At 56.8% G+C, this 23,477-nt stretch overlaps 12 protein-coding genes and 1 non-coding gene across 13 annotated transcripts; 8 read left to right on the top strand and 5 right to left on the bottom strand.

Moving 5' to 3' along the window:
- Positions 1-903: 903 nt before the first annotated feature.
- Positions 904-2,180, top strand: TRAVEDRAFT_53180 (uncharacterized protein; the record flags this gene model as incomplete). Its single annotated transcript, XM_008046110.1, has 6 exons — positions 904-1,033; positions 1,092-1,252; positions 1,314-1,464; positions 1,520-1,590; positions 1,647-1,805; positions 1,860-2,180. 6 exons carry the CDS (start codon positions 904-906, stop codon positions 2,178-2,180), a joined length of 993 nt encoding a protein of 330 aa, XP_008044301.1.
- Positions 2,181-2,341: 161 nt separating this feature from the next.
- Positions 2,342-3,579, bottom strand: TRAVEDRAFT_61098 (uncharacterized protein). The gene is made up of 4 exons (XM_008046109.1): positions 3,091-3,579; positions 2,975-3,027; positions 2,607-2,912; positions 2,342-2,549 (listed from the first exon to the last, which is right to left on the bottom strand). The coding sequence occupies exons 1-4, from the start codon at positions 3,526-3,528 to the stop codon at positions 2,492-2,494; spliced, it is 855 nt and encodes a 284-aa protein (XP_008044300.1). The 5' UTR covers positions 3,529-3,579; the 3' UTR covers positions 2,342-2,491.
- A 29-nt stretch (positions 3,580-3,608) lies between these two features.
- TRAVEDRAFT_174814 (uncharacterized protein) lies at positions 3,609-4,928 on the bottom strand (the record flags this gene model as incomplete). The annotated part of the gene is made up of 7 exons (XM_008046108.1): positions 4,731-4,928; positions 4,595-4,671; positions 4,444-4,541; positions 4,203-4,375; positions 4,061-4,149; positions 3,902-4,005; positions 3,609-3,851 (listed from the first exon to the last, which is right to left on the bottom strand). Coding segments are annotated over exons 1-7 (831 nt in total), but the record flags the coding sequence as incomplete, so codon positions are not given.
- A 1,230-nt stretch (positions 4,929-6,158) lies between these two features.
- On the top strand, positions 6,159-7,097 carry TRAVEDRAFT_53178 (uncharacterized protein; the record flags this gene model as incomplete). Its single annotated transcript, XM_008046107.1, has 2 exons — positions 6,159-6,205; positions 6,299-7,097. The coding sequence occupies 2 exons, from the start codon at positions 6,159-6,161 to the stop codon at positions 7,095-7,097; spliced, it is 846 nt and encodes a 281-aa protein (XP_008044298.1).
- A 974-nt stretch (positions 7,098-8,071) lies between these two features.
- TRAVEDRAFT_53177 (uncharacterized protein) lies at positions 8,072-8,512 on the top strand (the record flags this gene model as incomplete). Its single annotated transcript, XM_008046106.1, has 1 exon — positions 8,072-8,512. One exon carries the CDS (start codon positions 8,072-8,074, stop codon positions 8,510-8,512), a length of 441 nt encoding a protein of 146 aa, XP_008044297.1.
- Positions 8,513-9,143: 631 nt separating this feature from the next.
- Positions 9,144-10,207, top strand: TRAVEDRAFT_53176 (uncharacterized protein; the record flags this gene model as incomplete). Its single annotated transcript, XM_008046105.1, has 2 exons — positions 9,144-9,241; positions 9,400-10,207. The coding sequence occupies 2 exons, from the start codon at positions 9,144-9,146 to the stop codon at positions 10,205-10,207; spliced, it is 906 nt and encodes a 301-aa protein (XP_008044296.1).
- A 1,080-nt stretch (positions 10,208-11,287) lies between these two features.
- On the top strand, positions 11,288-12,260 carry TRAVEDRAFT_75051 (uncharacterized protein; the record flags this gene model as incomplete). The annotated part of the gene is made up of 3 exons (XM_008046104.1): positions 11,288-11,908; positions 11,981-12,003; positions 12,063-12,260. The coding sequence occupies 3 exons, from the start codon at positions 11,288-11,290 to the stop codon at positions 12,097-12,099; spliced, it is 681 nt and encodes a 226-aa protein (XP_008044295.1). The 3' UTR covers positions 12,100-12,260.
- Positions 12,261-12,447: 187 nt separating this feature from the next.
- Positions 12,448-13,999, top strand: TRAVEDRAFT_31844 (uncharacterized protein). The gene is made up of 3 exons (XM_008045851.1): positions 12,448-12,895; positions 12,963-13,811; positions 13,874-13,999. The coding sequence occupies exon 2, from the start codon at positions 13,006-13,008 to the stop codon at positions 13,753-13,755; it is 750 nt and encodes a 249-aa protein (XP_008044042.1). The 5' UTR covers positions 12,448-12,895; positions 12,963-13,005; the 3' UTR covers positions 13,756-13,811; positions 13,874-13,999.
- Positions 14,000-14,367: 368 nt separating this feature from the next.
- On the top strand, positions 14,368-15,825 carry TRAVEDRAFT_75050 (uncharacterized protein; the record flags this gene model as incomplete). The annotated part of the gene is made up of 5 exons (XM_008046103.1): positions 14,368-14,447; positions 14,499-14,534; positions 14,622-15,366; positions 15,420-15,442; positions 15,501-15,825. 5 exons carry the CDS (start codon positions 14,368-14,370, stop codon positions 15,583-15,585), a joined length of 969 nt encoding a protein of 322 aa, XP_008044294.1. The 3' UTR covers positions 15,586-15,825.
- Positions 15,826-15,899: 74 nt separating this feature from the next.
- Positions 15,900-15,971, bottom strand: TRAVEDRAFT_t218. Its single transcript has one exon. It is a non-coding gene; the product is annotated as a tRNA-Glu (tRNA).
- A 54-nt stretch (positions 15,972-16,025) lies between these two features.
- Positions 16,026-18,520, bottom strand: TRAVEDRAFT_155506 (uncharacterized protein). The gene is made up of 4 exons (XM_008046102.1): positions 18,184-18,520; positions 16,895-18,132; positions 16,553-16,841; positions 16,026-16,492 (listed from the first exon to the last, which is right to left on the bottom strand). The coding sequence occupies exons 1-4, from the start codon at positions 18,396-18,398 to the stop codon at positions 16,207-16,209; spliced, it is 2,028 nt and encodes a 675-aa protein (XP_008044293.1). The 5' UTR covers positions 18,399-18,520; the 3' UTR covers positions 16,026-16,206.
- A 183-nt stretch (positions 18,521-18,703) lies between these two features.
- TRAVEDRAFT_155503 (ADP/ATP carrier receptor) lies at positions 18,704-21,064 on the bottom strand (the record flags this gene model as incomplete). Its single annotated transcript, XM_008046101.1, has 10 exons — positions 18,704-18,901; positions 18,952-19,207; positions 19,265-19,345; positions 19,396-19,591; positions 19,642-20,022; positions 20,077-20,140; positions 20,188-20,297; positions 20,350-20,644; positions 20,693-20,739; positions 20,790-21,064. Coding segments are annotated over 10 exons (1,786 nt in total), but the record flags the coding sequence as incomplete, so codon positions are not given.
- Positions 21,065-21,299: 235 nt separating this feature from the next.
- TRAVEDRAFT_61095 (diphthamide biosynthesis protein) lies at positions 21,300-23,470 on the top strand (the record flags this gene model as incomplete). Its single annotated transcript, XM_008046100.1, has 11 exons — positions 21,300-21,461; positions 21,514-21,632; positions 21,688-21,765; positions 21,822-21,976; positions 22,031-22,290; positions 22,342-22,483; positions 22,543-22,712; positions 22,772-22,898; positions 22,947-23,042; positions 23,092-23,190; positions 23,246-23,470. 11 exons carry the CDS (start codon positions 21,300-21,302, stop codon positions 23,386-23,388), a joined length of 1,551 nt encoding a protein of 516 aa, XP_008044291.1. The 3' UTR covers positions 23,389-23,470.
- Between the last annotated feature and the right edge of the window lie 7 nt (positions 23,471-23,477).

The following is a 23,477-nucleotide window of genomic DNA, read 5'->3' as shown; positions in this document are numbered from 1 at the left end:
GTTTAGGGCGGTGACTTACGCTGTGGCCTGGCTCACACACGGCGCGACTGCGATACCTGGCCAAATTTGAGCCAAATGACTTCAACTATGAAACTTCCTCGACGGCCGCCATGATGTGGAAGCACGGAAGACGGTCTCGCTGTTGCTGCAGAAGATGAGCGGGACCGGCGCCAACAGTAAACGTGTACTCCATGTCGCATCGACACGCTCTTCCGACTCGGTGACCACCCTCAAAATCACGCTCTTTCAAGTTACAGTCTTCGGCTGCCATGCGCCTCGCGCGCAGTTACTTGGACGCGTGTTGCCCGCTGCGGATGCTGTGCTCGAGACGGAGGACGCCCTCCTGAAATCGGCGTGCGTGGCGCAATTGGCTTTTTGATCGCACGCTGCACAACATGGGAATCGTGGGGGCCTGCGCACTGCACATGTGATTGTCTATATTGAAAGTACGTGCTCTGTAGTCTATTTGAGTGGCCGATACGAAGGATTCTGATAGCTGGCGCAGGCGACATATCCACATGTCCCTCCGGAGATGGATTGTCGAGCCTCGGTACGACGCTTGTGCCGACCTTTGGACCTGGCAATCGTGCCAGCTTGGTCGGCGCTGCGCCCACAAATGTAGTGAAGAGACATAGTCACTTGCAAAGGTGAAACAACCAGCTTTGACACGGCAGGCGCATTGTCAGAGACCCGTTGGTGGCTGGAGGCACAACGCGATGCTGCACAAAGCGGCACGGTGACCGAATACATACATAAGACCCAACGCGGATTGTGGTACCTCCAACATACACACACTCGCTCCCTCTCTTCCCCCGGCCTAGCTCTTGACGAGCAGCCCCGTCGTCGTACGCCACTCATTCAGACATACCTTCCAGCTCCTCTTTTATATTCCAATTCCCCGCGATGCATTCCTTCCCAGTACTTCTCGCATCTCTTTTCGCGGTGCTTCCGCACGTCGCCGCCCACGGCTACCTCAAGAGCGTTGCCATCGACGGCAAGACATACCAGGGCAACGTCCCGAACCAGGCCGCAGGTCTGTCTTGTCCTCTGCCAGTGAACTGCGGCGGGACCATACTGACCGTGAGCTACAGCCGACAGCCCGATCCGCCAAATCAACGACGTCGACCCCGTAAAGGGCGCGAGCAACCCGAACCTCTCGTGCGGCCAGAGCGCGCAGAACGCGGCGCTCGTCGTGCCCGCCAACCCCGGCAGCACGGTCGCCTTCGCCTGGGCCTCCGGTAACGGCGGCAACGTAAGTATCTGTTCTACCCCATGGGAAACTGGGTGCTGACCTGTGGTTTTGACGTACGCAGTGGCCGCACAATACCGGGCCCATGCTGACGTACATGGCGTCGTGCGGGAGCACGACTTGTGACAAGTTCGATGCATCGGGCGCGCAGTGGTTCAAGGTCGACCAGGTTGGCAAGAAGAGCGACGGCTCGACCTGGGTGCAGCAGGACATCAGTAAGTGCTTCAGATATCATCTTGATCATCCACGTAACTGACTGTGTACGATTAGTGAACGGCCAAACCTACTCGATGACGCTCCCGGACAACATCGTCCCCGGCGACTATCTCATCCGGCATGAGGTACGTGTTCAGGCCCCCAGTGATCCGTCGCACGTGTACTTACCAGCCCCTCATAGATCATCGCTCTGCAGCTGGCTGTGTCCATGGGCGGCGCAGAGTTCTACCCGTCCTGTACTCAGGTGCGAGTCAGCGGCAACGGCAACGGCGCCCCCAACGCGACCGTGAGCTTCCCTGGCGCGTACTCCGACAGCGACCCCGGCATCTTCGACCCCAATGTTTGTGCTCGCACTTCTACGTTGCTGTATAACGAGCTCAAAAGAGGATTATAGGTCTACAACCCGGGCTCGAGCTACACGTTCCCTGGTCCCACCATCGCCTCCTTCGTCACAGACAGCGGCAACGGCGCCTCTACCGACCCCTCTCCTTCGGCATCTGCGCCCGTCTCCGCATCTGCCTCTGCCTCCGCGTCCGCGTCGGCATCTGCGGCCCCTTCCGCATACCCGTCTGTATCCCCCACCAGCCCCAGCTCCGCTTCTGCCGCACCGACCGCCACTAGCTCAAGCTCTGGCAGCTGCCCCGGCATGGACAAACGTTCGGGGTACCGTCCCCGTCGTTTCAGCCGGGTTATGCGCGACATCAACCAAGATTGAGTCTGCACGTAGACTACCGCCTGCAAGGTCGCTGCTGGTCAGATGGGATAAGGTTGCGTTGACGCACTATCGTTATTTGGTACCCTTGCTTTCCGCTGCTTGAGGAATGCTGTATTCGTAGTTATAGAGGTTGAATTATAGACTGACTTATGGAGAAACTCGGTTCCCCCAACTGCACGCTGTAGCATGGTCGACAACGCTGCCTAAGCTATACTCGTATTGGGGCTCGAAGGTAAGTGCGAATCTGGTTTGGATCAATAACGATCCAGATACTCGGGGTCGCACGCCTGCTCGCGCGATTCTCGAGCCTTCTACAGGGCATAGCGCGTGTCCCACACGATGTCCCTATCTTCAAACTCCTTCTCATGCCTACACACGTTCATGTCAGTCTACTACATTCTCAACCTAACAAAGCTGGGCCCTCACCATCCGCGCAAGTGATAGACGATGCCCTCTGGGGTGGAGGGAAGCGTCAGCGCCCGCACGACGGAGCCGTGCTTCAACCGACTCCGCGCGGTGAGCGTCCTGCAGCTGCGGCACAGCGCAATCGCCTCCGGTTTCGGGCACGATGCGAGCCGCGCTTCGATCCTCGCCCGCGTTTCGCTGTCGACCGCAATGCGCGCGAAAGCGGGCGCGGTTTTTGCACGTTTCGGAAGGAGGCGCATACATGAACCAGGGCCGGTCAGGAGGTGGTTGGACGTCAGGACGAACTTGGGATCGGGAGTCTTCGGTCTGCGAATTCGAGCGGGCGATGAGAAGGGGCACTACGTTGAGCAAAACATACGGTCGCTCACAAATCGTCGATGCGTCGCTGGAACTTGTCGATGTGGCCAGAAACGTGCGAATACTGAGTGCGCGCGAACAACGTGAGTGGTAGCATTCCGAACAAGTGTCTGCGCACGCTGCTTACCAGTTTGAGCCAGTCAAGCTCCGTGGGCGGTGGCATTGATGGGTCTCCGCACGCACAATACAGCCTCCCGCTCTTGATGAGTTCGTCCAGCACGCTCCTTGGCGAGTGCCGCGGCAAGCGCACAGCGTCAAGCATCTCGCCACCAACCCGGTAGCTCCCTCGGCACCTGATCCGCGTGAGGAGCTTGGCCGGGGTACCAGGTGCGACGTGCAGTTGGGGAGGACCCGCAGTACCCCACGCGGTCTGCGGATGAGCCGTGCGCCAGTGGGTGTGCAGCTCCTCGAACGTGACGATGCCGGTGTTGCACACGTCGTACTGCTCCTCGCACTCGAACAGCGCGTAGTGCCGGGACAGCGCGTCGTCCGCGGACAGGTCCTCGAGCTCGGCGTACCAGACGTCGTAGTCAGGCATCTTGTGAATGTCGTCTTGCAGCATCATGACGGCGATTTCTTTCGCGTGCTTGAGATAAGCCTTCGCTTCAGTGAGCACCTGGCCAGACAGGGGAAGGAAATCTTCCGGGGAGAGGTCGCCTTGCGCGTCGTTGGCTTGCGCGAGGGCGAGGAGGCAGGGTAGTCGAGCTCCGTCGTGTGTGTTGGGCATCAGTCCGCGCGCGTCCTCGGGGACATCTGTGACCCATTCGTTGTAGTAGCCGGACAGCTGCTCCAACCGCCGCTGGACGCGCCCGTGGTACGCTTCATGTGTCTTGCGCTCCTTCTCCTCTTGCAAGAGTGGCTCGAGCTTCGGCAGGAGATTGATCCAGACTACGGAGTCCATTAACGGCTATAGCGACTCGAAAGCGATATCGACGTACTCCTTTCAGTCAGCTCTTTGGTCTGCTCGACCAGGTTTGACCATTCTGGATTGTCCGGCATATCGCTTTCCTCATACCCGAGACTGACGAGCTTCTCTACGATGCTAAATATGACAGCGTGAGCCACATTCCAAAGTGCAGATCGGGGGGACGACTTACATGGCTTTGCGGCGCGCTTTGAAGTCCTCTTTGGCCTGCTGCTCTCGCTGATCAACGCCCCGCTTCCACTGCAGCACCGCCGTCGCGCACTTGAAAGGTCCGCTCATTATGTGTTTGAACGACCGGAGTCCATGCGACATACCTGATGCAACCTTTTGCTGTCGGCACACAAGTCATCCACGTAATCGTCGAAAGACTCTTCCTTTCGCCTCGCTCGCACCGGCGCGGACAGCGCAGCCATTAGCTGGGGGACGTAATAACTCATAAACCCCGCATGGTTGCGCGGGTCTCCCTGGTAGCCCGCATCCAAAGGGTCTATGAAGAGGCTGTCAGATATCGACTGGGAAGAATTGACGGAAGGCAGCCAAACAAGAGCGCCGCACGTTTCTCAATTTTGCATGGGACCATGGCCATTGCGAGCCGTGCATGTTCCTCCGAGACGGGCGGGGCCTCGGCGATGATCTCCTTTCCCTTCCTGATACTGTTCACTGGACCGTTATTCGTCGCTCTTTTCGAAATGTAGAGAATGCTTACTGGGTGTTGTGGCAAGACTTGCAGAGCCGCAGGCGGATGGCGTAGTCTACCCGGCGAGCAGGAGACGCGCTGCACAGCTGCGAGGGATCCATGTGAGCCTTGTACGCAACATTCTGACGAACAAAGTGAGACTTACGGTGCAGACCTGGTCGAACAGCAGCGCCGCGTACGCGGGCTCGCTCATGTCGTCTGGACAGGCCGGGAGTCTGGCGTCCACGCCTCGCAGACTGGCCTTCCACACAAATCTGCTTTTGCGCGACAACAAGATGGATCGGAGCTGCTTGGAAGCGCGCGTGACGTGGAGTAGGTCCAGCGGGTGCAAACGAGAGGCTATCTACGAGATCGAGTTGAGTCAGCCATGTGCGAGACTCGTAGTGTGATCGAACCCCACCTCGAGAAAGATGTCGACTGGAACGTGCATCAGTCCACTGAGCACTCGCGCTCGCACACGCTCCTTGGGGACGCGCTGAGAACGGAGAGTGGTCTCGCGTGCGCTGGCCTTGCTGCTCCCCACAGCGTAGTTGATTGGTGTCCGCTTCCTCAGGGAACGCCCCGGTCTGGACTCGCTATTGGTCAAAACGGAAGGTGTAAGGAGATTGGCCGGAGACATACCCTTCGGACATGATTGCAGCTTAGACGCAGGGGAAACGAAGTGGTGGTGATGGAAACTAGCTGAATTATATGTCCCGCCGCTACGCTCCGGTCGTGTGATACCTCCGGATGGTGTTCTTCTGTGTTATTGATTCGGTATGTCGTCACATCGGATGCCAATGACCGAAGCATTCCGGGCTGTAGAAGTGTGTAAATGTTATGTAACATATCGATTCCCGGAGCGTGTCCCGGAGCGACAACAGGGATACTGGTAGGATAGGATATATCGGGGTGTCACTATGCTTCAGCGGCCTGGTCCCTGCATAGAGTAGTACGCGATAAGTAGTCTCAGCGATAGACTCGTACACCAACCTCGTAGCAAAAAAAACAGCCCACAGCCACAAGCAGCTTGGGTTTGATGTACACAAAGTCGCAACGGTAAACGGTTAGCGAACTGTCTTGGTACGATCGCTGGCGCCTGATGGATCCAATCGACTCTCTCAGCGTTGAGATCTGAGGGTGTTCCTTTCTCTAGCCATGAGTGGTATTTTCCGAAAGAGGTGTCAATAAATCTTTTGCAAAAGACTGCAGTTGCACTGAACGCAAGAACGTGGAGGGAGAGAGCGAAGAAAAACAAGCGCTCGTTGTCTAATTCGCCCTCGCCCTCTTAGTAAGCACACGGTATGCTCAGGCTCTACGCTCGTTCCTCCAACGTTCCTCAACCGATCCCACCATTGACAAGAGTCAAGACTTGGGCTGATCAAATCTCTGCTCTTTCTGTCCGCCCAGGCTGTATCAAATTGTGGCTATCCACTGTCAGTGTGACCTTGCTACTATCAATTCTCCTCTCGACTTCCCGATGGCAAGTCAGAACAATGCGGTAGAACTCGCCACTCTGTGTAGGTGCAGCCACTGCAAGAAACCCCGGAGTGAACAAGCCCCCATGAAGACTTGTGCGCGGTGTAAATCCGCGATGTACTGCAGCAGAGAATGTCAGAAGGCAGCGTGGGTCGTTCACAAGTGAGTAACTCATTCGCACAGCTGTCCTCCTCCCTCGGAGAGGCTGCGGCACGACTCAGAGGTACCGGTCTCTAACGGTATCGGGTATCTCAGGCTCCGCTGCTACGCAAGGGATGAGAATGCCCACGATGCCGCGCGCCACCAAGTCGATGTCCAGCTGAACGGTTTCCGGAGTATAGGCAAGTTCTCCCAAGTACTCAGGGACTTCATAGAGGCCCACTCCTGGGCATTCCGGCACTACGTAAAGGCACATGCCCTGCTCGCAGGCGATTTGGATCATGCAAACGGCCCGACAAAGCTCTTGGAGATCAGGCTACGATCGCTCACCACTCGAGGTTCCGCGATCAACCCCGCGCACCCGTTTGAGCTAGTAGCGTCCCGCTGGCTGACCGTGGCGGAGCACACGAGCGATCCTGATTGCGCACGGATCTGGCAAGAAAACGCAAGGATGCGCGAAGACGCTTACAACATCTATAGGCGTGCCCCGCGGTTCGCCGGTCTACTCCCCGTGCTCTGGACAGTCGAGCACATGGCGACCTGGACCGTGCAAGTTCGCGCCTACTTCAGCCTGCATCCCGACATCTCGCGAAAATTCGGCGAGGAACAGCGTAATGCTATCTTCATCGCGGCGCACACATTCTGTTCTAGCAGCATAAACCTTGGGTCCGCGCTGCGATGTGCCGACGGCCCGGGGCACATAGCGGCGTTACCAGGGCGCTATGTCCGCTCGAACAAAAGGTGGCTATGGGAGCCGCTCATTATGGACTGGGACCAGTACCTGGCGGGCCCTCGAGGAATCAAAGAGGTGGATGCTCTGCTCGCAATGTATTTTAGCGAGATCCCGGAGGAGCTATCCGTACGGGCAGTACTCGAAATCATCCGTGCATCGTGATGCGACCGTAGGCCTAGCCAGTGAGGTTCACCTTCAACTCTCAACGGTTTGCTGTCGCTGACCCCGGCTTTAGTCTCCTCGGCTCGTGTCGCGTCACTTCTTGCACCTTCTTCCCTTTGCTTTGGCTCTGTGCCTCCTTCGACGTGTCCCGACAGTGCCGTACCAACAGATCACGCTCTCGAATCGACGATGTAACCAACGCATCGAGAAGGGCTATCGCCGGCGACTCAAGTCGCTTGCGGGTCCATGGTGCCCGAGCCGTAATCCACGACCAACATCGATCTATCACCTCCCTTTGTCAACGTCGTCTGAAGCATGCCAATCACGCTCGACGCGGCGTCCGCATCGCCTGCCAACACTTGTGGACGCTATGCTTTCATGCACCATCAGGAAGAGGTCATCCCTCATTCCGAAACCCACGATCTGAGCAACGTCAACGAAGTACACACCAGGATCCACCGGCTCCCCTTTCCTCGACGGCCTCAACACAGACTCGGACACGGTCTGGGTAGGGGTCCAGCTAGATTCCAGCGGCTGTCTCCTTGAGAGTGGTCTTGTATCGCTCTGACCTTGCTTCAACCTCTCTCATCTTGCATTCGACCTCCCTGCCGTATCTCTGGATGAACGCGCGGTTCTCCGCCGGCCGCGCCCTGGACTCCCACCTCCGCTCTGTCTTCGTATCTTCTCCATGGTTCACACATAGCAAATGCCTCGTCTATGTATGCTCATATCGACGTGTGATACTACTCTGCGACCTTTCGAATCACAGGGATAGTCGGAACGACAGATGTTGTATAGACGCTTACGAAGATATGTGACCGTGTTGTACCAATGCCCCAAAGAACGCGAAAAAGGAATCTATCCAACTCACAAGTGAGTCTCGCCCATCCCTGTATGCGGTTAGAACTCAGGAACTGGCGGTTCGGTTTAGCTCGCGTGATCGACAAGAACAACTCCGAGTGCGCCGCGAAGCGATGAGTTCTCGCAAGCTTCACCCGATTCGGTCGAGGCACACTCCTGGATTCCGGTCCTATGCGATAGCGCAAATCGTCGTGGAATGCGATGCCCACTATCTTCATGCGCCGCCGGAGCTCATGGGGGTCCAGCGACTGTCTCTGTACATCCGGCGCTCGCAAAATCTCGCTCCAATTTTCAGCTCCCTCAGGCATCGCTGGCGGCCGCGCGGACTACACAAGCAACCCACCGGCGCGCGCAACTGGGCGCGCTCTGCGACATTGCCGGTGGGCGAGGCCGCGCACCGGTACAACAACGGGGACCCGCGCTTCGCAAGCATGCTCCCGTCAGTGTTCTTCGCCGTCTACGACATCGGCTCCTGGAAAGCCTTCCTCTACCTCCAGTATTGTTCGTCCGCTGCGTTGTTGATTGGCCTCGGGAAGCTACCTTCAAGAGCCTAATGGCGGACGTGCTTGCGCTGTGCATGAGCAGCTTCTCGCTCGGGCTCGCGCTGCGATGCGCGGATGGGCGTCGGCATGAATACGCTGTGCGAGCGAGAGCCGCTATTCACGGACTCGGTTCAAGATCTCGCAAGGCCCGGATTGAAGGGTGGACGGTCTGCTCGCAATCGTCCGAAACCCCGACTCGGACGTCACGACGCGGCAACCCTTGCCAACCATCTACTCGATGTCCTAGCCTGCCTTACCGGGAGACATGACACATACGTGTCATCATATCTAGTTCAGTAAGTCTCGCAGCGAAGTCTAGCTATATGCCGCATGTCGCTACGACGCCGCTGGAGCTACCCGGTTCTGAGAACAGGGTGAGACTCAGAGACAATCACCTTCTTTGCCATGCGATGTTTAGGTGCCTACGCATGGTGGGACATCGCGCCTGGCGTCTTCCAGCTTCGACGAAACGCTGGCTTACAGTTGTTCGGTTCGAAGTATGTAAAGGGGAAGTTCAACCACGGTTCGAGGCGTCTACTGTATCCTGCTCTCATCTTCGTTCTCTCGACGTTACACCGACGCAGCGTACCAGGAACTATCTACGGGCACCAAGACACACCCTCCTCCCTGCCTACATAGTACCATGACAAGCGGTTACGAAGACTACATGACTGCGCCCATCGCCCTACGGCAATGTTACTACTGCGGAAAACCCGAGAGCGAACAATTCAAGCTGAAGAAGTGCGCCCGGTGTTCACTGGTGGTGTACTGCAGTAAGGAGTGTCAAAAGAAACATTGGTCAACTCACAAGTACGTGTCCCACGGGTTCGCTATTCTCGCCCGTGTCCTCGAACTATCAGTGACTTGACAACACCCGCTGACAATGTGTCTCTCGTCAGGCCTGCGTGTCGCACATTCGGCCAAGAAAGCCCCGAGTATATCCGGGAGAACATCCAGGCCAAGAGGTTCGGCTTCCGGAACGTGGAGGAGTTCTCAGGCGCATTGAGGGACTTTGTGACGGCGCACACGTGGGCGTTCCAGTCCTACGCGAAGACACTCCTCGCGATCGAGGGCGGCCCCGAGTACATGAACACTCCACCGAAGGTGCTGCGGATCTTTCTGAAGTGTCTCTGCGTCCGAGGATCCTTCCTCGACCCAGCACGCACGTTCGGGTTCCTAGGAGCTGGGTGGCAGACAGTCGAGGAGTACATACGTACGCCAACCGGCGCACTCGACTGGCAGAGATCAGCAACAACTCGAGAGAGGTCTCAGCGCGCGCACAGCGGACGCCCGCGATACGCAGGGGAGCTCCATGTGCTATTCGCCGTAGACCGCATCTCTACATGGCAAGGAGTCCTCTACACGCAGTATTACCCGGACCCACGCGCCGCAGCCTTCTGGAGCCCCTGGGTCACGGTCGGGATGCGTAACGCGATGCTGGCGGACGTGCTCGTCCTCTGCGCCGCCAGTATCCAATTTGGGCTGGCGCTGCGGTGTGTCGAGGGACAGCGGTCTGTCGCGGCGCTGCCAGGACGCTTCGTCCGTTCTGACCTGAATAGATGGCGGTGGGAGCCGCTCTTCACGGACTGGGACCAGTATCTCGCGGGCGCTCGAGGGATCCAGGAGGTGGACAGCCTGCTTGGTAGCCCCATACGATCCCGGATGGACGTCCCACTGCTTCTGCAGCTGGTTCGCGTACTGTTATAGGCATATCCCCGTGTACAGTAAGCTTCCTGTCCGATGTATACTCGATAAATCCAAGTACTCACCTTCAGTGCAGATCTCATAGTCTACAAGTCGCTCTCCCCCAGTACAGCGTATCCCCATCCCTTCTGTATTACTCTCCCTTGATGTGCCCATCCTCCTTCTGATGAACCTCTATCCACGCACTCAGCTCTGCTGCATGTGTCCCAACATATACGAAGGATTATATGTAGCTCCTCGTGCCGCGTATAATTTTTGCCTAGCTATCGGTTTAGTAGATGTACGTCAGTATTTAGAAGGCTCCAATGAATGATACTTTGCTTAGCAGCCCTCTCTGTCAGGGTGTGTAAGTATCTCAGAACGGGTGACCGTACATACTAAGTACGCGTGCGAATTTGAACGTTTGTGGTCTAAGTATTACGTAATTAGCTGTATTAGGGACTGCTTTACCGTAATGCTGCGTCAATAGATCAAACCCCTTAGCTCTCTCCCCGGGTTATGACACGGGTTAGCGCTTAGCGCCCAACCGTGCAGTCGTCAACTTAATCGCATCAACTTTTTCGCTGCCTCTCGTTCTCTCTTCCGACTTGCAACGACTTTCTCTCCATCAGTTCTCATCCCACTGACTTGAATCTACTGTTTGAGGACAACTGGTCTCTGGCAAAACTTGGTGCAATCAGTTCTGAGTTTCACCGGCGACGATTGCCAAACACCTCCCCGGCTGCCACCTCCGACTCCGAGTGTCGCAGACTTCTATCTCCTGTACAGCCTCGTATTATGGCGAATCGATATGTCACCGTCCCCGCCGCTCTACGGCGGTGCTTTCACTGTGGAAAATACGAGAACGAACAACTCAAGTTGAGGAGATGCGCGGGGTGTTCTTCCGCTGTATATTGCAGTAAGGAGTGTCAAAAGAAGGAATGGCCAACTCACAAGTAAGTGCCTCGAGTGTTTCCCATGCTCGACAATTAACGTCGTTTCAGGCCCCTCTGCAACTTCAGTGAGAAGAGACATGACGCTGAGGCCCGAGTGTTTGGCTTCCGGGACGAGAACGAGCTCTCGAGCGCGTTGAGAGACTTCATCATGGCGCACATGCTGACGCTGCAGGCATACGCGAAGGCAGAGCTCGCTCTCAAGGGCGGAACGCAGTACATGAGCAACCCTCCGAGGCAGCTCGAATTCAACCTAAAATGCCGTTGTACCCGCGGATCTTTAACCCTCGATCCCGCGTCGACGTTCGAGCTCGTGGGATCGCGGTGGGAGACCATCGAGGAGTACACAAGCGAACCCCATAACGCGCTCAACTGGGAGGGGTCTGCAGCCAGCCGGGAGATGATTCAGCGCGAGTACGGCGGCGACCCGCAATACATCGGCGCTCTCCCCGTGCAATTCGCCGTAGAGGGCTTCTCCCCGAACTCCGGCATGGTCTTCCCGCAACATCGCTCCCTCGCACCGTTCCTCCAGGCGCCCCATGTCTCGGGCGAGGACGTGCGCAAGATGTTGGCGGATGCTCTCGTCATCTGTGTCGGCAGCATTCGCCTCGGGCTCGCGCTGCGGTCCGTTGAGCCACAAATCGGGGTGTCCTGCGCTCCGCTGCCGGGTTGCTACGTCCGTACGAACAGGAGGTGGAACTGGGAGCCACTCTTGACAAATTGGGAACAGTATCTCAAGGGCCCTAGAGGAATCCAGAAGGTGGACAGTCTGGTCGGCGATGCAGCCCTACAATCTGGATTGGCATTCGATACACTTATGGTGCTCTTTAGTGTGCTATGACAGGGCTATATCCCGGCGGCACGGCGGTAAGCTCAATGCCCAACGCATGTTCAGCACAACTAGTCTGACGTCGCTTGACACACAGTGCCCTCCACCGCCCGGGTTCCTCGGCGCTCAGCTAAGAATCCGTCCGCTCGCCGAGAACCCGTCGTTCTTCGTGAATCTCTTGATGCTGTTGTGCCGTCGATGGCGGATTTTTCCGCGTGTAATCTTCATCAGGCCATCGGTTTTTTGCAAACGCATGTCGGCACTCGTTTAGTGTTAATAGCTCGTTGCTCTAAGCACACCGATTACGATCTTATCATATGTCAATATGCCATGCGCGCTGTAGTACTAGTTATGTGCGCTTTAGGTATTGAATGGATTAACACTCGTACGACAGTCCGTGAAATGGGCTTGTTGGTTTTTGAATCTGAGCGAGTGCCTCGGCGCTTGCCGAAGCGTTCAGTATCGCGCCCGGTTTTTTCTTTGTACACTATGTATCTGTTTGCCTCTGCACCACAACGCTACTGAACAGGACAGTCAGTACACCACGTTCTCTACTCTTGTCCGGTTGACTTGCTTTCTACCTTGGTTCAACCCACTGCCAGAGTGATCCCCACTCGTCGCCCGATCTCGATCTGCGCGATCTGGTCTGATCAACATGAATCGCGATCGAGAGAGAGATGGTCTTCTCCACTTCGTCGTCTTCTTCGATTTGATCTTGCATTTGGCCTCTGAGCTCGACTAGCAGCAAAAGACTCACGACGCGATGACCACCCGGAAAAAGGAGTACATGCTTGCGTCTGTCGCCCTACGGCGGTGCCAACACTGCGGAAAACCACAGGACGAAGTGCTCAAGATGATGCGCTGCTCAAGATGCGCATCATCGGTATACTGCAGCAAAGAATGTCAAAAAGGAGCCTGGCCGACTCACAAGTAAGTGTATCTGCATATCCTGTGGAACGACAAAAACATCCCTTGACGACCAAGCTTCCCGCACAAGATCTTCATGCCGCCCGGTGGACGAGTCCGACCCGGAGCGCATCATGAAGAACGAAGAGGTCGCTCAGTACGGTTTCCGGAGCGCGGACGAGTTCCGGCAAGCACGCCACGACTTCATCGAGGCGCACACCTGGGCCTTCCAGTCCTACGCTCGGGCACACCTCCTCCTGGAAGGCGGCGTCGACCACATCCACACCCCGCCAAAGTTCCTGCAGCTCGTGCTGCGCTGCCTCTGCACCCCCGGCGGCACGCGGAACCCCGCGCGGACCTTCAGCTTTGTCGGGCACCGCTGGTGCACGGTCGAGGAGTACACGAGCCATCCCAGCGGCGCGCGCCACTGGGCGCAGTCCGCGGCGACGCGCGAGGCGGCGCATCAATACTACATCGGAGACCCGCGCTTCGTCGGCATGCTCCCCGTATTCTATCTCGTCGGGGGCATCGGTTCTATGGGAATGAACCTCTACCCCCAGTACCGCCCGATCCTGGCGTCATGGAAGGGCCCCAGCGAGGCGATGTTCACGAGCCTGATGACGGACGTGGTTGCGCTGTGCACGAGCAGCATCTCGCTCGGGCTTGCGCTGCGGTGCGCGGACGGACAGGAGTCGATCGCTGCGCTGCCGGGACGATTCGTGCGCTCGAACAGGCTGTGGGTCTGGGAGCCGTTCTTTAGCGACTGGGAGCGATACCTCGCGGGGCCCCGAGGGATTCCAAGCGTGGACGCTCTGCTCGACAGCGTCCACGACGACCTCCTGTCTGTCCCACAACTTCTAGAAGTCATTCGCATGATCTCATAGCCGCAGCCGACCTCGGTGAGGGCTCTATGAGGATTATGCACGTATTTCGTTACACGGTACGTGAAAATACTCACCGAGAATCGAGAATGAGAGACTGATTCACCGAGCTTTTGCGTAGAGCCTGCGCGCCGTTCAAGTACAAGCGGCCCCCCTCACTCGAGCGTTGGAATCGAGACATTCTACTCTGTATCGTACAAATTCGTTTGGTGATCACTGTGCTATCTGCGGGATGCCAGGTTGTCGCTCCCGTCTCGAACGGGGATGCCATAGTGCACGGCCGCTAGCCACATGAGGGCCCCAGGCCGCACACCTCTACCGCTATCCCTTCTCTTGTACTTGATACTACTTGGTGACCGTCCTATCTCAGCACAGATTGTGTTAGGACGATTAGATGTTGTAAGTATACTCAAGCTTCAAGTGCCGGTCATTCAACGAGCTAGTCCGTGAAAGTCGGAGTGCACCGTCGATCATGCATCGCGGGCGCCTACGCAGCTATCGCGACGCTCGCGCACCTTGCTTTTAACCTCGATCTATCATTCTGTCCTGTGATCAGCCAGGTCGTGAGCCTCGGTGTTCTCCCTTCGGCGCTCTTCAACGTATATTTCTGATGCCATGGCAAGCCAAGACGACCGTGCGACAAGCCGCGCTGACCCCCTTCGGCGGTGCGACCAGTGCAGAAAGCCTCAGGGCGAGTACGTCAAGCTGAAAAGGTGCGCGCGGTGCTCAACCGGCGTGTACTGTAGCAAGGAATGCCAAAAGGCGGCATGGCCAATCCACAAGTGAGTGCCGCGGATAAAATCCCTACAGGGCGCTGAGCCTGCCCCACAAGTTGCCGGATGGGCCTCTGACAACTTGTATTGCTCTAGATTCGCGTGCTTGACATACAGCGAATCCAACACCGATAACGGACTACGCCCCTTAAGGAACGCCGAGGTCCACCGATTCGGCTTCCAAACCATAGATGAGGTCCCGCGAGTGCTGAAGGACTTCATGGTGTCCCACTCCTGGGCTTTGCACGCCTATACGAGGGCGGAGCTCCTTTTGAGGGGCGGTCCGGGCCACATGCACAACCCACCGAAGATCCTGGAGATCCGCCTCAAGTGCCTCTGCTCTAGCGGCTATTCGGCAGTTACAAATCCCGCGCTCACATTCAAGTTCCTAAACACGCGCTGGTGGACGGTCGAGGAATACACGAGCGATCCTGATCGGGCGCGGAGCTGGCAGAACTTCGCACCAACGCTTGAGGTCGCGCACAAACGGGGCGGCGGCGGCGAACACTTCTTCGGCATGCTCCCCGTGGTCTACACCGTCGAGGACGTCCACTCCCTGCATGTGATAAATCTCTACGCCCAGCACCACCCTATCCCTGCACTCTTCAGCGATCATGACGAGGAGTCGCGCCGCAGGCTGTTGACGAACGGGCTCGCGCTCTGCGTCGGCAGTATCAATTTGGGCATCCCGCTGCGAGATACCGAGGCGCGGCGTGTCCCGGAACTGCTTCCAGGACGCTTTGTTCGCTCGAAGGGACGGTGGGTCTGGGAGCCGCTCTTCACGGGTTGGGACCAATACCTTGACGGCCCTCGGGGAACCGCGGCGGTGGACGATATGCTCGTCCAGTGCGAGCACGAATATCTAGACGTACAGCGCCTGCTTTTTCTCCTCAGTCTACTGTGACAACGCGCCTCAGGTGAGCCCTTTCTGGTTTCTCGCCGCTTGTAACAGTTGTGCTGACTCGACTGCTTCAGCAACTCGTTGCATAATCCTACATACTCTGCCGTCGGGACATCTCCGCTCTACGCGCGCACTGGAACCGTCTCTCCCACTCTGTGAGAGGGATCTTCGCGATCGTCGTCATCTACCCTCACGACTATCGTAGAGGCGTCGAGGTTGGTTTTGGGCTGACCAGCACCTCGGTTCCGAAGGTAGATCGACGTCGATCTTGACTCCCTGCCGCGATCACTCCTGTCAACACCACGAAGTACACTTACCGATCACGATCGACATCCTGTCAATCGTGGCTTAGGCTTTGCCCCAGGTTTCCGAGTGGAGCAATAGAAGCAAAACATTCGCCAACATGAGTTGTGCGCGCAGCAAAAGTACTTACTGGTGAGGGGGGCTTGTATATGTGGTGAAAGAGCAAAAATCTCCGGTACGGGGAATCGAACCCCGAGCTACCGCGTGAAAGGCGGTAATGTTAGCCGTTACACCATACCGGAATACAAAAGAAGCCGTCCACAGTAGCCACAACTGGTTAACATCCCTTCTTCACTGCTTACTGTACGCGACCTCGTTCCTCTTGTGTATGCATACATCTCGACATTGATTCGATACATTATACTGTTGTTCTTCAAACCACTTCTGCTGATGCTAACCAGACCAAACCTGTACCCGGAGCGGGGTATACAAATGCCCCGGAAAGAAGCCAAGAAATGACGACGGGACCCCTGCGGCCTATCGCTCGCCCCGCTTCTCGCTCACGACCGCATCCATCCATTTGAACACCAGTCTCTCCAGCGCGTGCTCCCACCCATCCTCCAGGCGCGCGACGAGCGGCGCGTCGAAGAGGATGGTGTCCTCCGTGATGGTAGCTGGGAAGCTGACCGCAGAAACGGAGGGCGAAGGGAGCGGGGTGTTGCCGTCTGCGGGTGTCCGGGATCCGCCGCTGATTGGGGTGCCCTCCTTTGGCCGCTTGTTGCCCGGGAGGACGATCGGCAGAGAATAGCGCAGCTTGAGAGCTCTGCAGAGGTGTCAGTGAAATTGAACACGGTCGAGCGTGATACCGGGGGAAAAAACGCACGCTGCCCACAGACGTAGATTGTCTGTCCTGCGGAACGTCCACCCGCGCTTCGCCTCGGTGCTGCCTTCGACCGCCTGTGCTAGCTCGAGCGCGGCGATGTCGTGTATGGCGTCCCTGTCAACGTAGCCCCATGGCTTCCGCGACTTGCGTACGCCAGCGTTGTAGGCCGTGCATAGAAGCTGGCCTGACGATAGCACGCGTAGGATGCTGGCATGCTCATCAGGGTCGGTGGGTAGCAGCCGTAGGAGGTCTCCCGGAAGTAGAGCGGCCAACAGCGCGACCAGCCGACCTAGCAATGGAATGTTAGCTTCCATGCCGCGCCACTTTGAAAACCGGTCTCACCGAAGTCATCGCCAATAAACGTCGTCCGCTTCGCCCACGCAGGCAGGTCGTCGTCCTCGATGAGGTCCTCTTCTTGGAGAGACTCCATCTCCTCCGGCTCCTCTGTCACGGTCATGCCCCGGAAGGAGTCGAGCATACTTGTAGAGACCACGCGTCGGTTCGCCCGCGCTGAACCCTCGCCAGAGTGGCCTGAAGCGTCCCCAGCACTGACTCTCCGCCCCTTCGCTCGGGCTTCCCGGTCGGCCCTCTCCTTCCTCTCGACCCGCTCCTTCTCACGCTCCCAACCCCGTTTGCCCTCCTTTGCACCTCCGAAAAGCACATCGTCTACGGCGTCCAGATACCGGCTGACGACATCCCGCTCGCGCGCCAGGTCCTCCATCCGCAGGTTCTGCTGGTACAGCCACCCGCCGCCCAAAACGAGCCGCTCGTCCCACCGGTCCCGCTTGTCCTCCTCCCTGACGCTGTTTACATCGTAGGATGACTCCTCGTCCTCCCAGACGGGCACTTGGCGCTGACGGCCACCTACGTCGACGTATGAGATGGAGACGGACGTGTCCGCGTCCAAAAAATCGGCATCCTCGATCTGCGAGGAGGGCGACGTACCGCGGGAGAGCGGGGCAGTATTTGCGTCGTTCGACGACCCATGGTCGCTCTGTGCATCGTACGCGTCGTGATCGAGCGGGAGGCGTGCGCGCTCTTCGAGTTCACGCAGTACTGCCAGTACCTCGAGGGCGCGACCGCGGATGCGTGTCAACGGGTCGTGAGGGGAATTTGGCTGCGAGACCTGGCGCTTTGGGAGCGGTGAGCTAGACAGCGTGTGTGGACGGAAATGTGGCTTGTTCTGTGGCGCCTGGGCGTCATCCGGGAGGGATACGAGGTAGTTGCGGACGGAGCGGACTGCGCGTGTCGTGTTCTTCAGGAGATCGAGGATATCAATGCTGTTTCTTGACCCTCCCCCGACTCCGAGTAGATTCGGGTCCTGTTCAGTGGACGCCTGCTTCTGGGGATCAAGATTCCACCCGGAGGCGACGGTGATGAGGTCTTCGATGACACCCGGTCTTAGGTTCTCGGGATCGGTTTCGAACGTCTTGACGTATGGCGGGAATGTTATTCGTGGTGCGGTAGGCATGGCCGGGGATGGGGGCAGCACAAAGTCCGGCGCGACCGACAACCTGTTTTGGAGAGTCTGCAGCCCACCAATTGCCGGCCTGAGTCCGCTGTTCGGTTTCTGCAACGGACTGCAACCCTTTAAGCATACCTGTCAGAGAGAGCTCACTACTAGTACGCACTCGCTCTCGGCGGCGATGCCGGTCTTCGTGAAGTAGTGCTGCAGATACTCGATGCTCCCCAGCGCCATCACGCTCTCCCGCTTCGCCGCGCTGCGACTGAACGGCTTCTGTGGTTTGTTCGTAGCGTTCATGTTTGGGTAGAATGCGACCTGCCGCCGCCGTTTCGACTGGCTCACGGAGCCGTCCGGCGGAGTCGATGGGCCCGAGGTATCCATGATCAGAGGTATAGATTGCGATGTCAAACAAAGCTAGAGTTCGTGGGGTTTACAATCACCGAGACCTAGAAGCAGAACAAGCTGAGTGTCGTGTAGAGCGTGAGCGTGAGATGGGCGTAGCGGAGGTCGTGGTGGTGCAGAGTGAACCAGCACAAAGACGCGCCTGAGCAAGCCGAGCCCGACATATTCGGAACCATCACCCCTTGATCACTTTCGCCACCGCTTTCTGCAGATCTGCAACCTCGGCGACGACATCAAGAGCAATGATGCTATGCATGCACGTACATACGCGGACATAGTGATGAGTAAAGAGGCCAAGGGAGTGAGGATAGATTTATGGATGCGAGTACGATAGAATATAAGCAAGTCAAGTAACACGCCGGAACTACTCAAGCCAATGTCCACGCGCGTCGAGGACCGCCTCACATCATCCTCGCCATCTGTCCCAGCTGCGCCGCCATCTCCGGGTACGACTCCATGAACTTGACCTGCGCCTGCGTGGCCTACGTGGGACGTCAGGTGTGGACACGCGGCGGATCAGGAAATTACTCACGAATTGGTAGGTCAGAGCGGAGATGAGTTCGGGCTCGCTGCGCGCGAGGTTTGCTTGCCGGTCGAACATCTTCAACGCGACGTCGATCTTGCCCTGCTGCAGGCTCAGCTGCGCGAGTGTCGCGACCGCTGCCTCGCACTCGGGGTCGATCTCTAGCGCTTCCTGGCAGCACTTCTCTGCCGCCTCGACATTCTGTTCGGACTGAAAAATGGCGAGCCCCTTGTTGACCATGGGAAGAACGTTCATTGGTGGTGCTCTGCAAAGTGCATGGTCAGGTCCGGGGCGCGTGATCTTTAAAAAAAAATCAACTCACTTCGCGCGCTCGATCTCGATGGCGTTGTCGAACTTCTGGATCGCCTCAGGGTAGCGCTGTTGATCCAAAAGCAACTCGCCGCTGGAGCCCGGTTAGACTGGGCGGGGGCGACAGCGAGACGAGAGACGTACTAGTAGTTATGAGGCTCACTGCGAGTAGGGAACGCCTGGAGCGTCCGCCTGAACGTCGCCATACTGTTTGCGAGGTTGCCGGACTTGTACTGGGCGACGGCCAGTTGGATGTGGCTGAACACGAACTGGTTGTCCAGCTCAGTCGACTTCGTGTAGTTCTCTGCGGCCTCCGCAAACTCGTTCATGATGAACAGAACTGCCAGTCTGTAAGTATATGCGGTGCAATCATAACGTAAAGCAACATACCCTGTCCACGGTGGTAGTAGATGTCCGGGTCGTTCGGGTTGTGCTTGATCGCGTCCTCGAAGCATTCGAACGCCTTCTTCGGGTCGCCCTGCTCCATGTATACGCTTGCAATCTTGACCCAGGTCTGTGTGAACGAGGGTGCAAGCTCAATCGACTGCAAGAAATCCGCCTTGGCGCCCTCGATGTCCGTCATGAGGAACTTGAAGGTGCCGCGAAGGTTCAGAGCCTCAGCCTTGCCGGCGTCCCAGGAGATGCCCTGCTCGATCGACTCATTCACAAGCGTGAACGCGTGCGCGTAGTCCGCAGCCCGAAGTGCCTCGAGTGCCATACGAAGCGTAGAGTCTCCCGTAGTGTGGTTCTCGGGGAGATCGAGAACCGGTCCTGGTTGAAGTGTCAACTAATGATCGCGAGCGGACCAGCATCTTCGGAACTCACGTGGCCGGAAAGCACCAAAGTACGCGGAGGTGAACATATGCGAAGGGAGCCGCGGCTCGCGAGTCTGTATAGCGTCAGCGGACCGCCACTACTTCGCTAGGGAGTACTCACCACATAGATCTCGGCCGCCTTGTCCGTTGCAAGCTTTTTAAGCACCCGTTCGACCGACTCAGCAGCAGACATGTTCTGGAACTTATCCAGGATAGCCGCCGCCGTGAAGTCTGCACACAAGCGTGAATATTGTTCGCGTGAGATGCATACGGTGCGACATACCACGGAGAGCCTCCTCAAATCTGCCCAAAGCCTCGAGCGCTGTTGCACGACGGTTGAGAGCCTTCAGGTAGTTTTTGTCAAGAGCAAGAGCCTGGTCGCAATCCTCGATAACCTTCTCGTGTTGTGGAGGGTTCAAGTTCACGAAACACGCGGCACGGTTGCTGAAGAAGACGGGTTCTGGCTTAGGAGTGACAGCAATTGCGCGGGTATAGTAGTCGATAGCGGTGGCGAACTTGCGCTGCTGATACGCAGAATTGCCCTTCGCCTTCAGCGAAGCGGCTGCCTTGACGCGCTCCTGGAAAATCATGAAGGCCAAGTCGGGTTACTCGAAGATACGACGCACCTCCTCGGGCAGAACAGCGATCTCCTCAGCGGTGTAGTTTGGTTCCTCTGCGTCCTGATGAGCTGCAGCTCTGGTCCTCCACATACGCGCGACGCACCTTCCTCGACGACCGACGCCTTCGGTTTACGCTCCTCAAGGATGGGACCGTCGTCGTCCTTGACCGTCTTTCTCTTCTTGCCTTTCTTGCGGTCCTTCTTGCCTTCGCCCTTCTCTACGTCACCGCGAGGTCCGCTGCTTGACGAAGCGTAATAGGCTGCCCCGCCGATGGCGACCAGCGCAGCAGCCGTACTAATAAGGACAGCATGCTTGTGCTCAGAGACGAAGTTCTGGATGCGGTCAACGACGCCCTGCGCCGACGTGGAGGAGGACATGGCGGACGGTGATGAGCGACTTCGGCACGGCGCCCACGCATCGAATTTTGGCGTGCCGGTGCGGAAGCCCTACGTTAGGGTTATGTGTCATCCGTCAACGTGCGACCCTAACCTAGAAAACCTCCCTCGTCTTGATTTGATTGTTTATTCGCGTAAAGAAGTTCTTACCGATCCTCCAACCGTACTTTGTCCAGCATTAACGACGGTTTTCTTACTTACCCGCAGGTGTAGATAACATGGCGGAAGTTGCAACGTTCTCCTCTTCCGGAGCAGACGTCATCACCAGGACGATTGAGCTGGAGGAAAACATTCCAAGCATTCTGTCGGCGGAAGAACTCGAAGACACTTTCGACATCGAACGAACGGTTCAAGAAATAGAAAAGGGGCAGTTCAACAGGGCTAGTAGCCAGAGCAGTGCCCCCTTATGACGTATCTCACATATGCCCACAGATCGCGCTGCAGTTCCCTGATGAGCTTCTGCCCCATTCTGTTCCCATCTTTAAAACGCTCAAGTCTAGGCTAGCGTCCGACCGAGAGCTATATGTGCTTGCGGACACCACTTACGGGAGGTGAGCTCCAAATTTCGCCAAGTCAGATTAGGTCGATAAACTCATTTTCATCCAGCTGTTGTGTGGACGAAGTCGCTGCACAACATGTAGACGCCGACGCACTCGTTCATTACGGACATGCATGCATGAGTCAGTGCGTTATATAACATGATGCGCTTGTAATCCATGTGCTCACGAGTTTCCCATTAGATCTTCACGGCTTCCCGTCATTTACGTGCTAGGGAGGAAGCCTGTGGATCCATCACACTGCGCCGACAGCTTTTCGGAAACGTTGAAGTCTTTGCAGGCTTCAGAGAAGAAGACCATCTTGCTCCGCTACGATGTAGCGTATGCCCACAAAGCCGGTATGAATGGACGTAGTCTAGTTGCCTACTCGTGCATACTGAGCAACCCTGCAGATGAAGTGATCACTCAACTCAGACAACGATTGCCCTTGTCACGGATCTTACATACACCGATATCGCTGATTGCGCATCCCGCCGCCGAACGACAGCAGGGTTCTTCACCACACCTCAACAATACCTCCAATACCCAATCCACAAGCCCATCTGAAGACACGCGTCAAGAAGGTTCCTCTCCGGAAGACAGCGTCATTCTATATATCGGCGGGGAGTGCTTAACTCTTACGAATTTGCTACTTACGCATGCGTCATACGAAGTGTGTTCCATGCATTTTGCGCAAGATGTGTCGCTCAAACGTCTTGTCCAGGTGTTTTCTTACAACCCAGCCACTCGAGAAACCCGGTTGGAGTCCGGCCGGACGAACAAGCTGCTCATGCGGCGATACGGAGCGGTCCAAAAAGCGCGAGATGCGGACGTCATCGGCATCCTGGTTGGAACTCTGGGCGTCGGTCAGTCTTGTTTCCGAGCGCACCCAAATTCATTTGCAGACATTGATGTACGCCCATAGCGAACTATCTCCCTTTGATCGCGCATCTACGCAGCATCATAAAGAAAGCGCACAAGAAGTCATACACGATCACCGTGGGCAAGCCAAACCCCGCAAAGCTAGGGAACTTCATGGAGGTCGAATGCTTCGTCCTCGTGGCATGTCCGGAGAACAGCCTGTTGGATGCTAAGGTAACGTATGGTATGAAACAGAGGATGGAGTACATACTAAGATCCTGCGTTGTCTCCAGGAATTCCTGCAACCGATAGTAACTCCGTACGAGCTGGAAGTGGCTCTTCAGCCGACGCAGACTTGGACAGGACGCTATGTCCTTGACTTTGGCCAGTTACTAAGGGAGCACAAGGAAGGTCTAGAAAGTAAGAGAGCCAAAACATCCTCACCGGTAACATGCTCATGATAAATAGACACGGAGATCCGCGAAGAGGACGAGCCAGAAGATCTAGACGAGCCGGTATTCTCTTTGATCACAGGGAAATATCGCCATGCAAAACGCTACGGAGGTCAGGGAAAACTTTGCATCGGCGAACATATTAGTGACGTCCGCTTCAGGGGCAGACGAGCCGGCTACCAGCGAAGACGCAGACTCCTCCGCTGTGATTCTACGGAACCAGGAGGGCACCCTCTTAAAAATGGGCGACAGCGCAGCAGGTTCGCGCTATTGTTTCACTTAAACTGAGGGTTCCTTGCTGATTGCGTCCTGTAGCTCAATTCCTCCAGACGCGGAGCTTCCGTGGACTTGAGACTCGGGTTGGTGAGGACGCTCCCAGCCTTCTTGAGCAAGGGCGAAGTGGGATTGCGCGAGGGTATGCGGACGACCGCCGAGATGAGTCTCAGGAGACCTCGTGAAAGAGTTAGTCTGAGGGGGATGAAGGTACGAAAGCCGCGTTGAAATGGAGCAATAATTCTGTATCAGTAGAAATAGAAGTGCATTGAGT

This window comes from Trametes versicolor (genome assembly GCF_000271585.1).
Source record: "Trametes versicolor FP-101664 SS1 unplaced genomic scaffold TRAVEscaffold_13, whole genome shotgun sequence".
Lineage (NCBI taxonomy): Eukaryota > Fungi > Basidiomycota > Agaricomycetes > Polyporales > Polyporaceae > Trametes > Trametes versicolor.
This window is presented reverse-complemented; position numbering and strand designations above follow the sequence as displayed.